We start from the raw sequence: 13,827 nt of genomic DNA, 5'->3' as shown, positions 1-13,827 counted from the left end.
AACTGAAATCAGTGGCATTTCGTAACTTCCACCTCCCTTTCGACTTAAGCCCACTGCGATCTGGCAACTCTGCGTTGGGCGCCACATTCAAAACAGCGAGAGTGAAAAAAAACTTTAGTTTTATTCCGCGTTTCCTGTACAACATTCATCTTATGAGCTTATGAATACTGGTTATTCGCTAATTTCATCGATCACGGGCACGTTCTGCAGTTCGGAGCACTTTCGCTTCCACAAGGCCAGTTGTTCCCGCAGCACCTTTTCCTTGGCGGCGGCGCGCGTCAAAAGGACTTTCGCCTTCTGCAGGAGATGCGTCTTCTTCAGCAGCTGCTCCTTGATGAACTTGAGCTCCTCGTTGGCGGCGTCCTTTTTGAAATTCCGTAATTAATGTGGAACGTGTGCTATTTGGAAGGGTACCTACCTTGCTGCGTCCGCCGCACTGGCTGCACTTCGTCCGCTTTTGCAGCTCCTGCTGCAGAGCGCTAATCTTCTCCAGCGCCTCGGCATGCTGCTGCTGCAGACGAGTCGCCTCTGGAGGTGCGGAGTCCGTGGAGCTGCGGGACTCTGTGGAGCGCCGACCGTCCTTGAGGAACTTGTTCTCCGATCGCAACTTCTCCACGAGATTGCGCAGCGACAGGATCGTCTGCTCCGCCGACTGGCCCTGATTGGTGTTCACTTTGAGGCCGCTGCACTTGCACAACTCTCGCCGGGATTCGTTGCGGGCCATCTCCTCCTTCAGCGCGATGATGTAGCTGCAAAAGGTGGTGTATAAGTCTGGATGCATATGCAAGGAAAGCCTGATGTCCACTTACTCCTCCAAGTGCTTGATCCTTTTCTGCAGCCGGTCGCTGCTGTCGCCCTGTCTCAGGAGATCCGAGTCCAGCTGCAGCTGGAGGTTCCTGGCCTCCAGTCGTATGTTTTGGGCCTCGATGGCCTGGCAGCGTTCCTGCAGCTTCTCCAGCTCCGTGGTGAGGGCATTGCTGCCCCTGCCCTCCAGTTCCATGGCGATGATCTTGCGCTGCTGCAGCTCAATGCGCGACTTCAGCGCCTCGATGAGCTCCACCTGGCTCTGATCGAAGATCTGGCCGTGATGATGCGCCGGCGAGCTGCACTCGCTGCTGGGACCCGTGTACGTCTCCGGACTCTCCGACGGCGAGGGAGCGAACTTGCTGACGCCCACATGCTGCAGATTCGGACACGATGGAGTGCGGCAGCACTTGAGGGTATTGCCAGCGGAGGAGTTGCTCGTGGGGCCGCCGTTCCTGCCCAGCTTGGACTCGAGCACTTGCTTGTCCTTCTCCAGGCGGGCAATGGTGGTGCGGGCTCCCTGGAGCAGGGCTCGGGTCTTGTCCAGCGCCAGCTCGGTCTCCTCCAGCCTGGCCTTGGTCTTCTCCGCCTGCTGCTGGTACCGCTTCTGCTTCTCCCACAGCTGCACCTCGTTGGCACTCCTGGTGCGCTTGGCCTCGAGGAGCGTCTGCTGTCGCTGCAGCTGGCCACGTGCCTCGTCCAGGTCCAGCTCCAGCTGCTGGATCCTCTTCTGCTGGTTCTCGTTCTTCACGCGGGCATTCAGTTCGGTTTTTATGGACACCACTGGACGTTTGAGCAGCTGCTGGCGTAGCGACTGGCTGAGATCCCTGGCTTGCTTCTCGCGCTGGGTGACGTTGGCCAGCTGGCGACGCAGTGCCTCCATTTGGGTGTGATAGATCTTGTTGGTGGCCTCGGTGCGGTTGAGATCGGCGGCCAGCTTGGCTATCTGGTCCTCCGAGAAGTTCGAGGTGTCTTTGATATAGCGCTGCTGGTCGTCCTGCGGTTTACAAATTTGTATAATTGATATGTACATAAGTAGTGGTAATGGTATGCGTTACGTGGAAGTTCTTGAGCGTGTCCATCAGATCCTTGATGTGCTTGTCCTTCTCATCCAGGAAGATGCGCAGCTGGTCCAGCTCGGGACTCACGCTGCTCTCCACCGACTTCTCCCGCTCCTGGCACAGCTTCAACCTGCCATTTGAGTTATTAATATAACTAATAACTATATACTTTAGAACTCACTTCTCCTTTAGTATGTCCACTTCCTCCTCCCTGGTCTTGAGGCTCCTCTCGCTGTACTCCAGCTTATCCCGGAGCTCCTTGATTTGCTTGTGCAGCGTCGGCACCTCCTTCAGCTCCTCCGTGTCCTGCTTTTCCTCCTCGCCCTCGGGCTCTTCGGTAACCATCCCCTCCGGAGCTGCATCCACATGCACCTCCGCCTCCTCCTGGGGTCTGTCCACTGAGCTGCTCTCGAAGAGCTCCTCGATCTTCTCATCCGTCAGCTCGTGAACCGAGCTCTCGGCACTGGAACTGGAACTCGACTCCGCCGACGGGTTGCGCTCCACAGGTGGCTCTGGCTTTTGTTTTAGCTGCTCCTTGAGGCCCTGAATCTCCGCATCCTTCGTCTTGATGTTGAAGTTCAGGTTGTTCACGGTGGCCCTGAGGGATTCGTTTTCAGCCACCTGCTTGCTGAGTGCCTGCTGACTCTGATCCCGCTCGGTCTGCAGCAGGTCCTGGTACTTCTGGATGGACTGGTCCTTCTCCAGCAGCAGGGTGTGGAACGAGAGTATGGTCTTCTCCACCACTCCGCCGTGTGGACTCTCGGAGCCGCGACTCTCCGACCGGGAAGCCTCCAGCTGCTTGCCCAGCACCTCGATGCGCTTATTGGCTTCTTGGAGTCTGTTGAGGATCACCATCAATAGTTATGAGGTTTTTTGTTTTTTTGGCAACTTACGTTTCTTGCATTTTCTGTAGCTCCGCGCGGGAATCTCTCCTGCTGCCCTCCACTGCGTCCACTGCCTCCGCTGTCTGAACGGCTTGATGCTGCTGGCCGAGAATGCCATTGGTTTGGACCGCCGTCTCCGAGAACTTGACTGGCGCCTCCAGCGTTTGGGTGGCCGTATCCAGGTGCGGTTGCTTTCGCAGCGGAGAGCCAATGGGCGAGGATTCCCTGTCTATAAGCTGCACGGCCCTTCGCATGGCTGGAATGGGAGCCACTGCGTCCGTGTTGGTCTCCGCATCCACGGTGAGTTGGCTCCTCTGCTCTCCTGCACCGAACAAGGCTTGAATGGTGCTCCAGTGCTCGGTGTCGCTGGCCTGGCTCGTCCTCAGCTCTCCCAGTTCCCGAAGCAGCTCCTCCTGCTTGGCCTGCAGGATCTCACAGCGCTGTTCCAGGAGTCGCGTCTGCGTCTCGGACTTTATGAGCTTGACCAACTGCTGGGAGCACTCCTCCTTGAGACCCATCTTGGCCTGGACCACTGCGGTCACTTCATCAGCCAGGGCGTTGTGGTCTCTGCGTCCCTGCTGCACTTGCTCCTCCTCCAGGCGGCGCTGGAACTTTTGGTAGGCGAACACGAAGTTGGTGAGGAAGACCAGTGGCGTGAATTTGGCATATTTATCTTTGAGCATAAACAACGAATGCTGGAGGAATCTGTGGTGGAGGATAGGTTATAGAAAGATAAATCTGATTTATCCATTACTGCCTCTTACTTGTGCTTAATGTCGCTATTGGTGCGCTCCTGCTGGAAGTCCTGGTGTGCCTGCTGCAAGGATGACTCGCTGGCCTCCAGTTGCGATTGCAGGGAGTCCGCCTTCAGCTGCAGCTTTTCCCGCTCCGTTTCCAAGCGGGAGCACTCAGATTTCACTGAAGGAAGGAGGAGGGTTAATCCTTTACTAGAACCAGATGGTACTTACCACTATCCAAGTCCCGCTGCACCTTGGCCAGCATCAGCTTCTCGTCGGAGCTGCTCTGCAGATCGGCCACCAGGTGACGCAGGCTGATGTGGTTATCCGTGACCTCGTTGAGCAGCCTTTGCTGTGAGTGAATCTGGAAAGGGGATGGGTATTAAGTCTTCCATGGGTAGCTATTGAGGGGTAAGTCCAACCTGTTCGTTGGCCACTTGGAGCAGACCTTCCAGCTGCCTGGTCTCCCGCTGCAGCTCCGCCTGCTTGGTCTTCCAGGTGAGCAGCTCCTGCTGCTGCTTCTCGAAGTCGCCGGCCGTGATGAAATCCAGCTGATAGTTCTCCTTGATGATGCCATACTCCGCGCATATTTCCGTGGGCTTCAGCTCGCCCAGCAGCTGCTCCACCGCCTGGGCCAGTTGCATGCTCAAGATGGCGTTCCTGTGCTCCAGCTTGTGCTGCTCCTCCGCGGAGTAGGGGTTCCTGCGATGCACTTGCTCCAACTCCTCTCTGGCTGCCAGTAGCTCACACTTGCTCCGCTCCAGCTGCCTGGCCAGAGATGCCTGCTCATCGATGAAGCGCAGTTCCTGTTTCCTGCTCTCCGTGAGCAGCTCATCGTAATCCTTGCGCATGTAGCTGTAGGACATCCGCTGCTGCTCCAGCTGCAGCTCCAAAGCCATCAGTTGATCGTGCAGCTGCTGGTTCTGGTTCAGCAGATCGCTGCCATCGGCGGCCATGTGCAGACGCAGTTCGTCGTAGTGCTTGCGCAGAATGGCGAGCTCTGCCAGTTCGGTCTCGTTCCCGGGTTTCTCTTCGGGATCTGGCACCGTGGGCCGGCGTAATCCCTCCGTGGCTTCAGTGGGCGAACTGGGCCTGGTGGCTGTGTTCAGCACAGCTTCCTCCTCCACAGGCTGTTCCTCGGCGATCTCCGGAACCTCACACAGGCTGTGCACGGAGGACAGCTCGCCCGTCTCGGAGTCGCTGTAGTTCTGCTGCTGGAGCAGCTGACGCAGTGCCTCCTCGCGCGCCTTCAGCTCCAGGAGCTGACCCTGCAGTCGCTGCGGAGTGCTCGTTCCGCCGGGCAGAGCTTCGATTAGGCGGCGCAGGAGATCGGAGTCGATGGTTATGTGCTCCGAGGTGGCTGCAAGGATAATCTTGGTATTTCTTATAATTCATTAAAAAGTGTAATCATACCATCATATTCCCGCAGCTTCTCCAGAATCTCGTACATGCCGGAGCGCAGTGTTTCGTTCTCGGCGAGGACTTCGTCGTAACGGTTCTGCATCTCGGAGCTGGCTGCTCCGTCGCCTTGGCCACGTCTGGGCGAGTTCTCCAGCGGCACACTGTGAGGCACTTCACCCACTTCGCTGGGCGCCTGCAGGGATTCATCCAAGAGCTGTGGGCCTTCCTGCTGCAGTTCCATGAGCTTCCGCCTAGGAATAGTACTTGTAGAGTGTTCTAAAGAGTGAGAGCCTTCCGAACCCACCTCAATTCACTCTTCTCCAGCTTCAGCTGCAGACGCAGCTCCTCGGAAGTCCTCAGCTTGAGGGTCAGTCGCTCGATCTGCTTGTCCTTGTTGCGCTGCTTGGAGTGCACGTTCTTGGCCAGGATGACCACGTCGTCGGGTATGTGCAGTTGTCGCCGCAGCAGCTCGTTCTCCTGGACCACCTCGTGCAGGGAGTTCAGCTCCTGGATGTGTGCCCGCAGCTGCTTCTCGCGTGCCGCCAGCTTCTGCTCCAATCCCGAGCAGCGACGCAGAGCGGGAACCAGGCCATCTTCGTCCCGCTTGTAGGACTCCAGGGCACTGATGGCGTGCAGCGCCTGCTTGGACTTGAGCACGTTGTCCTGCTCGGCGGCCTCCAGCATCTCCGAGAGCTGCTGGCTCCGCGCACTGGCCGCCCGCAGGCGCTCCTCGATCAACTGGCAGCAGGCACGCGGCTGGTCGGGATCGTGGGCACGCTCCTTCTCCTGGCACAACTGGTTCATCAGCCTCGTGGAGCTGGCCATCTCCTCCGCCATCGACTTGATCTTCGCCTCCAGCTGCTCGATGCGCTGCTCCCGGGACTCCAGAAGCTGCCAAGGATGAACCATTAGGAAACACTCTAGATCTGGATATGATGTATCGCCTTACATGTCTTAGTTTGATGTGCTCCTCCTCCTGCTGACTCTGACTGTTGGAGGAGTTGGCTTGAGCCGAGCTGATGCTCTTGCCCTCGAGCTGTTTCTGGAGGCGCTCCAGCTCCTTGTCCCGCTCCTCGAGAGCCTGTCGCCAGCCCAGCGACTTGGACTCGTACTTGTCCAGGAACTGGCGCATCTCCAGCTCCTGCTTTTCGCGCTCCACCTCCAGGAAGGTAACATTGCCCTCCAGGCGGCTGATTTCCAGTGCCTGCTGCTGCTCCTTTTGCTTCAGGGACTTGCGCTCCTGCTCCACCTTGGTGATGTCCTGGCTGAGCTGGCCGAGATTAGCCTTGATGTTCTGCAGCTCTCGCTCGTGCAGGACTATGGTCTTCGATTGAGCTATGTTTTGGTTTTGAAGTGTCTGCAGGACAATCAAATGAAGTGACTCTAATAATTACTTGGTAAGTAATCAAGTGACTCACCTCGATTTCCTTGAGCAGCCGCTTGATGTGCTTGTTCTTGGAGTCGATGTTCTGCAGCAGCTGCTCCTGTTTGTCCAGCTCGGATAAAGGATCCGATGAGTCCTTGTCGCTGATCTCCGCCTGCTGGGCGGCCTCCCTGAGGCGCAGTTCCAACTGCCGGATCTCCTCCCCTAACTAAAGTAGCTGTGAGTTTGGGTACTTTACATAAACTACTGCTAAGCTCACCTCCTTGGCTTTGCTTTTCAGGCCATCGCGTTCGTCCTCCAGCTTCTGGAGCATTCGCTTCAGCTTCTCATTCTCGTCCTGCAGTCTACGCTCGGAGGAGACTCCACCGCCACCCGCCTCCTGCAGCCGCTGCACCTGCTCGCCCTTGTACTCCAGGACGGCGAGCGTGAGCTCCAGTGTCCTGCGCAGCGACTTCTTGGGCAGCTCGTCGATGGACTCGGCCAGTTCGAGGAGCGTCTCGTAGAGCTCCTGCTTCTGGCGCGCCGAGAAGTCGCGGAACTTGCGCAGGGATACGGTTTCCGGTATGTCCATGTCCATGCTCATGCTCATGCTCATGCTTATCCTGGTGGCTCATGGCCTCGCTCCTCGCCGGTCAGTCGCGTTCTGCGTGAAAATACGAGTATTCCTCCGATTTGCCCAACTAGCAACTCTGCAGTTTTCCGTCCCGTTTTCCAATTTCCGAGCGGTTGCCATGACACTTGGGCCAAAACAAACTGCGACCGAAAACCCGAAAAGCAGAAAACCCGCTCAGGGGTTGGATGTCCGGAAACGAGGGTGCCGCCGGCTCCTTTCCAAGTCACCTGGCTGCGCGTTTTGTTTTTGCTGGCATTCTGTTTTGCTACCTGCTTCGGCTGCGTAAAAACTTTCCTGACAGGATAATTGCCTCCTGGGGCGGCTCCACCGGGAGGGGCGGGGAAAGGGCAGGGAAGGATTGGCGGTAGGAGCAGCCGGTGGGCCACCACAAACAAAAATGGAAAATCGGTAACCAGGAAAGTGTTAATTGGCAAAGTGTCAAAGGCCGCGTTCCGAAATTGAAAAGCCATTTCTGCGCAGAGCGACTTTTTCTCCGCCTCCGCGTGTTTCTGTTAACTTTGACTACACTCGAAAAAAAAGTACTTTTTAGCTGCCTTAATCGCATAATTTGTTAGTTTTTGATGAAGCACACAAAAGCGCTTATAAAGCTGTTTAAAAGTAGGCAGTAATAAGAAAGGACAATAGATTTTGTTTCATACTTCCAGGCTCAATATTTATTTCTACTTTTCGAACCAGTTTCCTGTTTTCAGTGTCCTTGCAAACCCATTCCCCTTCCAAAACTCATCGAGCTGCCATCAGCATTACGTTTGCCTACATGTGTAGGAATAATTGAAGCTAATGGCACACGACTTTGGTTGCCCTCACATTTGTGGATTCGCCCTCGCTGACTGACAGCTGGCCAAAAATTGAAATTGAAATGACACTCGGAATGGCCAATTATCCTGGCAGCTTGTTGGCCATTTAAAGGCCACCCGAATCGAACTGGCAGCATGAACTCACACTATTCTACCCTTTTTAGGTTTAGATCTGATTACTATTTTATTACGCATTCAGCTAAGTTAAGTTCAGTTAAGTTCCAGTTGCCCGATTTGGTTACACGCAGCGTAGTCCCTTGGGGTTCTTTGCATCCATTTGCAGCAGCATGAGTTCGTAGGTCACCAGGGTGGCTAGCATCTGGAGAGGATTGACCAGGATCAATAGGGGAATCTTGAATCTAGGCTTTTACCCACTCCGAAAAGACTCTTTCTGGTCAAGCAGAAGAGGCGATAGCCAGACAAGCCGACAAACTCGCTGGTGAGTTGGTAGGCGAATCTCTGCACCTCCTGAGTCCAGCCATTGCTGGGCACCAAGTACAAGGATCGCAGGGGCAGAAGCGAGGCGTCGTGGATCCTGGAGGCCGTCATGAACACCAGACTGGTCCTGGCCATCAGGAAGAGCAGCGAGTACCAGAAGTAGATGTAGTTTATGGGATGGCGCAGTTTGCTAAATGGGTTTAAAAAAAAAAACCAGAGCTACAAAAACTATAAGGGATTCTATGGAGTATCTAAAGTAGTTATATACTTGAGACACCTTAATCCTGGATTTAATTAATGAAAATAGATGGCTCACGTGAAAATAGCCAAAGCCTGGTTGCAGATCACATACACGTTATTCGCACAGGATACAAACACGATGCAGGACATGCTCTCCTCCACCAAACTGGCCAGCTCGCAAAGGCGAATGTGATCCCTGCGGATATCGTACCAAAGAGACTCGGGAACTTGCTGATTGGAAAATAGATTTAATAAGGATATATAAAGAATAGTTTAGATTGCTTTACGCGACCCTCCAAGGCGCCAACTCGAGCGGCAAACTGCTGGAACCTCTGCGCCAATCCAATGCTGGTCATGACAATGAAGAAGTCCAGGAAGTTCCACAAAAAGGTAAAAGCTCCATTTATCCACTGAGAGAAAGAACTTGACTTAAGCAGTAGTTACAGTAGTAGTTACATCCGTAGTTACTTACAAATGCGTAGCAAATGGTGAAGGTGTTGCAGGGCATGATGAACATGATGTCGGAGAACTCCTTCTCCAGGTAAAGTGCAAAGGTGATCCGCGAGTGGTTCGTGTGGCACTGCAGGATGTTCGTGCTGTAGCTGCTGTAGCCAGACACATAGTACAGCATGTGGTCGCCTGAAAGGAAGCACTGTGGAAAGCCATCGAAAGGATACTCCGAAGAGCTCACCCACTGCCAGGACGCCCACGCACAGCGCAATGAAGTTGACCTTTGACCGAAGGCTTCGGTTGCAGCGTTTGTACGGCGGAAAGAGCATCAGAATGTCCAGGGAACTCCACGGCAGCATTATGTGCGACCAGGAGCGAGCGAAGCCCACGAAGTTCACCCAGTTGACCAGGCCCACGATGAGGAAGACCAGCCCAACTATGGTGCTATCAGTTGCGTTTGGGATCACACCTCACCATTACCATCTACAACTCACCCATGTTCTTGGCATTTAGACCCGCTGTGAAGAGTATATTGGCACCCACCAAAGTCTTGAGTCCACCCAGTAGCAGGAAGAGACCGGTGACTACCAGGCCAATGCTCCGCACCTTGAACTTCACATCCTGGGGATCGCGACTCCGGATATTCGCCAAGGGCATGATGCCAAAGAACTGCGCCACACAGAGATCTACAGTCGTTTGTTTCGTTGCATACTTTTAGGCTTATATATATAAGGAGTTGGAAAAGTGGCCTTACATGGCCTGATGGCTCCGTAGAAGGTGTCCAGCTGCTCGAACTCCAATCCTCCCTGGGCGCAGCGCCATCTCGTGGCCAAAATGACCCTCTGCTTCTGGCGCCGCACCTTCAGTTGCCTCCGGATGTCCTCCGAAGTGCTCGACATGCTCCTGAGCTCTGACCTCCGGTAATCCCACTTCCCGGGCTCCGGTCTCATAATTGTTGTTTACACACCGCAGCCAGCTTAGTCTAAAACCCCTAATTAGTGGCACTTCGGGGCAGACAATGCCATTCTAGGGACGAAACTCCGCCCACGAAAAGCTTTGCAGCAATTTGAATTCCGTGCCAGTGCGAAATACATCTGCTCCATGAAAGGACCCACTCGGCATGCTCTAAAAACGGAGCTACTGCATTTAAACTTAGAAAAGTGTCTAAATGTGATTTACCTTTAAATGTTTTGCCTATTACACAACTAATATATTTTTAAATTCATTTTGTATTTACCCGCCAAGAATCGATTAGAAAACCGTTTTCTTATCGATATACTTAAAACTTGCAAATAAAATCTGGCAACGCTGAATGTAAGCAAAAAAGTAAACAAATAAAAGTTTTTGAGCATTCTATGGAAACTGGGTTCGTGGAGCTGACGAAGCTGCTCCCCCGCTGGGCGGATCTGGAAAATGTGATCCAGGATGAGGTCGAGGCGCGCTATATACTCAAAAGAGCCGCGGATCACTTGGCAAACATACAGTCTAGCAGAGATTCCGGCGAGGAGGAAACCGGATATCTAGTTGGTGCACTGGTGGACAGGAGCTGGGAACGCATTCACACAGGGCACTTCAGCCAGGTGCCCTTGGGCACGAGGAAGATATATGCCATAGCCTGCTGCTTCAAGGTGGTATTTAGATGTAAACCAAGCCGCCCAAACTAAAAATAAATTTTTTAGATTTTTTTCCTTCTGCTGGAGAGCACTACTCCTGCCCAGAAGGATGCATGCAGCGAGATCCTGGATGAGGCGCAACTCTTGGGCTGCTTGGAGGACTGGAGTGAACTGAAAGTGGCCTTAATGGACTATCTGGACAAGGGTGGAGCCGCAGCACCGAGTTCCAAAAAACTTCCAACTCTAGAACCATTGAAACGAGTACCCTCTGCCTGTGATATACCCCAACTGGATGCTCCCAGTCTGGAAGAGTTCCAGACAAAGTGCTTCAAGGCAGGACAGCCCACACTCCTCCTAAACACCATCCAGCATTGGCCTGCACTGCACAAGTGGCTGGATCTCAACTACCTTCTCCAAGTGGCCGGCAATCGCACGGTGCCCATTGAAATAGGTTCCAACTATGCCAGCGATGAGTGGTCCCAGCAGCTGGTGAAGATCCGCGATTTTCTGAGCAGGCAGTTCGGAAAGGATAATAGCCAGGCTGCCCATAGTATTGAGTATCTCGCTCAGCACGAGCTCTTCTCCCAGATATCCGCCCTCAAGGAGGATATATCCATACCGGATTACTGTACCATTAGCGACGGCGATGCCCCAGGAGCTGTGGACATCAAAGCCTGGCTGGGACCAGCTGGAACCGTTTCGCCCATGCACTACGATCCCAAGCACAACTTACTGTGCCAGGTATTCGGTTCCAAGCGCATCATTCTAGCTGCGCCCGAAGACACAGCCAATCTGTATCCCCACGAAAGTGAGTTCCTAGCCAATACAGCGCGCATAGATGCAGCTCAACTGGATCCGGACACGTATCCCTTGGTGGCCAAGGTGAAGTTCTACCAGCTGCTCCTGCAACCCGGTGATTGCTTGTACATGCCCCCCAAATGGTGGCACTACGTGAGATCTGAAGCTCCTAGCTTTTCAGTAAGCTTCTGGTGGGAGTAAGCATTCTAGTGGAGTAAGATTCATGTTTAAGTTAAGGTCTAGAGTTTACCAAAGTTGTCTACGTGGATTACCCCACATCAAACAAAGACTACATTTGATCACTAAATAATTAAACTTGTTATCATCATGTTAATACGAATTAGATGGTATTTCTTGGTAATTATCAGCGAAACATATGAAACACTCTACTCTCACACGAGTAAAGCAATGCCTGCGATTTCTAAGCGTCGATTGACCTCCAAGTAAACAAGCAGGTTGCGTCTGACGTCATTGCCGTGTACTATCAGCCATGATGTGGACTAAGCGGGTGCAGATGAATCATCGAATCGATCACAACTGGAGGGTACTTTTTGGTTGTTCTTTTAATAGCCACGACGCTTTTGGGTGTGTTACTGTGGCAAACAAAACTTAACACATACGAATTAAATACAAAACTTCGGGCGAAACGAACGTAAAGGGGGAACCATTATCAATAAACCCCATTATCTTTAACAAATGGTAGAGTTGTGTGAATGAGGATTAACATTAAGATGTGTGTGCTGTTTATCGATTTGAAATCGTTATAATCTTTTTAAATGTGCCTGCTTTCGCTGCCCCACCGCCATGCTTATAAGTCTTATCGTTATTTAAATGTTGGACTTGGATCCAGAGAGTTCGAGTTTAATCATCCTTGTTTCCGCCTCCGCCGATGGTTATCTTCTTCTGCAGCTTGCTGTACTCCTCGGTGAGTCGGTCGTACTCGCGGTTGATGCTCTCCGCCTGCGACTTAACCGCCTCCTTGTCCTTCTTCTCGCGGTTCAATTCAGAGGTCAGCTCCTGGACGCGCTCGCGCAGCTTGTTGAGCTGCAAGTATCGGATTTCGTTTGAGTTTCGTTTGGTTTCGATTGTGTTCGGTTTGGGTGGTTTGGGAATGGATATGAGGTGGGGGCTCTAGGTGGGGGGATACTTAGGACACTCGGGCGGTGAGTCCTTGCACACGTCTCCGCAGTCTTGACAGCTGTTTAAAGAGTTAACAAGAGGTTTAAACTTTCGAGTAGTGGCTTCTGTTTATCAAGGCCCAACATTTGTGTGGCTGTTTGGGTGTGGTTTCAAAACGTTCAGCTGCGGTCAAAACAAAAGCAGTAAGCCTATGACAAATGTGGCGATCTCCAAACTTATTTAAGTTTAGATAAGAACACGGAAATAGTCATATTTCCTGGTATTTGCATATCTTATTTAAAGTTCCATATCGTAAATGGACAACATTTAAAGCCTTTTCGGGTCTCAAGTTCATTTTATATAGAAAGAATGTACCAGAAAGTGGAATGCTTTGTAGATATTTCAAGTTATACGTAAATTTATCGCATTATCTCGCTACATTTTGACCACACCTTCTATATGCATTGCCATATCTTTACAGCTGGTAGTAGCCAATGGAACTCCAAAGTCTTAGGTGTTAGCTCTCTAGACATGCCATTCCTGGGGATCGGATGCAGGTGTTTGGGACGCGGACTCACCTCGATGAGAGTGGTATCCTCGCCGGCTTCCTTGGCCTTCTCGGTCTTCTTGTCATCCATCAGGGAGCGTGCGGCGGCAGTGGCGCTCTGTGCCTGCTTCATGGAGGCCTCGCTCTGAGCCAGGAGATTGGCCTGGTTGCAGATCAGGTTCACCAATCGCCGGATGACCAGCAGCAGGAAAATGGCGAATCCGGTGATGTAGAAGTTGCGCTGGGCACGGAACATCTTCATGCTGTGCTGCATCTCCACGTTCAGGTGCACCTCGTTGGACTCCTGCAGCCCCGAGTACTTCCTCATCTCGCGTATGGACTCCAGCAGGAAAATGACCAGCAATCCCAGGATCAGTGGATAGTATATGTGCGCCTGCTGTCCCAGCATCGCTAGGAATTTGGACTTGAAGAACCGGTTCCAGCGGTAGGGACTGGCCACCGGCAAGATCAGCAGGAGCACCAGTGCGATTTCCGCATAGAGAAATCCGGCGATCAAAGTCCACACCAAACTCATTTTTAGTGTTTAATTAATTCCCTTTTTCGTTTCTTCGTTTTTCGCTTCTTCGATTTTCACCTTTTTCGTCTGTCGCCTGCAAGCAAAATATGCGTCCAAATTAGCAGCTAGTTGTACGGATTCCGGACGGACGATCTAGTGGCTATTTATAAACTACGGCCGGAGTGACCGCTGCTTACTTTAAATAGCAATAATTAAATCGCTGCCGTGATGAAATATGCGAATATTTTATGTAGTCACTGCGCCGGCCACGTCAACTCTGTTTTTATTGTGTACGAACGGGGCTGCCAACTCGGGCACCAGAATCAACTGTAAACAGGGTAGCCAGAAAAAAGCTGAATTCATGGGAATATAATCGAATTTAAAAATAAAATTTAAGTACGTAATA

At 52.5% G+C, this 13,827-nt stretch overlaps 4 protein-coding genes across 9 annotated transcripts; 1 reads left to right on the top strand and 3 right to left on the bottom strand.

Annotated features, from left to right (window-relative positions):
• Positions 1-102: 102 nt before the first annotated feature.
• LOC120449525 (centrosomal protein cep290) lies at positions 103-7,004 on the bottom strand. Its single transcript, XM_039632037.2, has 14 exons — positions 6,531-7,004; positions 6,306-6,479; positions 5,837-6,244; positions 5,192-5,778; positions 4,900-5,138; positions 3,909-4,846; positions 3,718-3,850; positions 3,514-3,667; positions 2,759-3,454; positions 2,047-2,703; positions 1,863-1,995; positions 810-1,801; positions 419-749; positions 103-363 (listed from the first exon to the last, which is right to left on the bottom strand). The coding sequence occupies exons 1-14, from the start codon at positions 6,864-6,866 to the stop codon at positions 172-174; spliced, it is 5,970 nt and encodes a 1,989-aa protein (XP_039487971.1). The 5' UTR covers positions 6,867-7,004; the 3' UTR covers positions 103-171.
• A 922-nt stretch (positions 7,005-7,926) lies between these two features.
• On the bottom strand, positions 7,927-9,911 carry LOC120448703 (gustatory receptor for sugar taste 61a). Of its 6 annotated transcripts, none has more exons than XM_039630859.1 (8): positions 9,582-9,911; positions 9,322-9,513; positions 9,069-9,271; positions 8,850-9,016; positions 8,665-8,787; positions 8,454-8,608; positions 8,075-8,327; positions 7,927-8,018 (listed from the first exon to the last, which is right to left on the bottom strand). In XM_039630859.1, exons 1-8 carry the CDS (start codon positions 9,647-9,649, stop codon positions 7,938-7,940), a joined length of 1,242 nt encoding a protein of 413 aa, XP_039486793.1. In that variant the 5' UTR covers positions 9,650-9,911; the 3' UTR covers positions 7,927-7,937. The 6 variants fall into 6 exon arrangements, 5 of the variants coding, with proteins under 5 accessions (XP_039486793.1, XP_039486792.1, XP_039486795.1 ...); XM_039630858.1 differs by having other exon boundaries at positions 9,069-9,263; XM_039630861.1 differs by having other exon boundaries at positions 9,073-9,263.
• A 235-nt stretch (positions 9,912-10,146) lies between these two features.
• Positions 10,147-11,578, top strand: LOC120449030 (bifunctional peptidase and arginyl-hydroxylase JMJD5). The gene is made up of 2 exons (XM_039631314.2): positions 10,147-10,455; positions 10,507-11,578. Exons 1-2 carry the CDS (start codon positions 10,183-10,185, stop codon positions 11,437-11,439), a joined length of 1,206 nt encoding a protein of 401 aa, XP_039487248.1. The 5' UTR covers positions 10,147-10,182; the 3' UTR covers positions 11,440-11,578.
• Positions 11,579-11,783: 205 nt separating this feature from the next.
• LOC120449031 (B-cell receptor-associated protein 31) lies at positions 11,784-13,749 on the bottom strand. Its single transcript, XM_039631315.1, has 3 exons — positions 13,619-13,749; positions 12,936-13,515; positions 11,784-12,282 (listed from the first exon to the last, which is right to left on the bottom strand). The coding sequence occupies exons 2-3, from the start codon at positions 13,437-13,439 to the stop codon at positions 12,100-12,102; spliced, it is 687 nt and encodes a 228-aa protein (XP_039487249.1). The 5' UTR covers positions 13,440-13,515; positions 13,619-13,749; the 3' UTR covers positions 11,784-12,099.
• Positions 13,750-13,827: the final 78 nt, after the last annotated feature.

The sequence above is a fragment of the Drosophila santomea genome, chromosome 3L (assembly GCF_016746245.2).
Source record: "Drosophila santomea strain STO CAGO 1482 chromosome 3L, Prin_Dsan_1.1, whole genome shotgun sequence".
NCBI lineage: Eukaryota > Metazoa > Arthropoda > Insecta > Diptera > Drosophilidae > Drosophila > Drosophila santomea.
The sequence above is the reverse complement of the archived record's forward strand: the minus strand, read 5'-3'. Positions and strand labels throughout refer to the sequence as shown.

What these genes read in the sequence shown, in the direction of transcription:
- LOC120449030 (XM_039631314.2), top strand. Translation starts at nt 10,183, where the DNA reads ATGGAAACTGGGTTCGTGGAGCTGACGAAGCTGCTCCCCCGCTGGGCG. An exon ending in CCATAGCCTGCTGCTTCAAG is followed by an intron (nt 10,456 to 10,506) that starts GTGGTATTTAGA and finishes TAAATTTTTTAG; the next exon opens with ATTTTTTTCCTTCTGCTGGA.
- LOC120449031 (XM_039631315.1), bottom strand. Translation starts at nt 13,439, where the DNA reads ATGAGTTTGGTGTGGACTTTGATCGCCGGATTTCTCTATGCGGAAATC. An exon ending in AGGATACCACTCTCATCGAG is followed by an intron (nt 12,283 to 12,935) that starts GTGAGTCCGCGT and finishes CGATACTTGCAG; the next exon opens with CTCAACAAGCTGCGCGAGCG.
- LOC120448703 (XM_039630858.1), bottom strand. Translation starts at nt 9,777, where the DNA reads ATGAGACCGGAGCCCGGGAAGTGGGATTACCGGAGGTCAGAGCTCAGG. An exon ending in CAGGCTTTGGCTATTTTCAC is followed by an intron (nt 8,328 to 8,453) that starts GTGAGCCATCTA and finishes AAACCCATTTAG; the next exon opens with CAAACTGCGCCATCCCATAA. An exon ending in CCAGAAAGAGTCTTTTCGGA is followed by an intron (nt 8,019 to 8,074) that starts GTGGGTAAAAGC and finishes AATCCTCTCCAG; the next exon opens with ATGCTAGCCACCCTGGTGAC.
- LOC120449525 (XM_039632037.2), bottom strand. Translation starts at nt 6,866, where the DNA reads ATGAGCATGAGCATGAGCATGGACATGGACATACCGGAAACCGTATCC. An exon ending in TGAAAAGCAAAGCCAAGGAG is followed by an intron (nt 6,480 to 6,530) that starts GTGAGCTTAGCA and finishes CAGCTACTTTAG; the next exon opens with TTAGGGGAGGAGATCCGGCA. An exon ending in AGCACATCAAACTAAGACAT is followed by an intron (nt 5,779 to 5,836) that starts GTAAGGCGATAC and finishes CATCCTTGGCAG; the next exon opens with CTTCTGGAGTCCCGGGAGCA.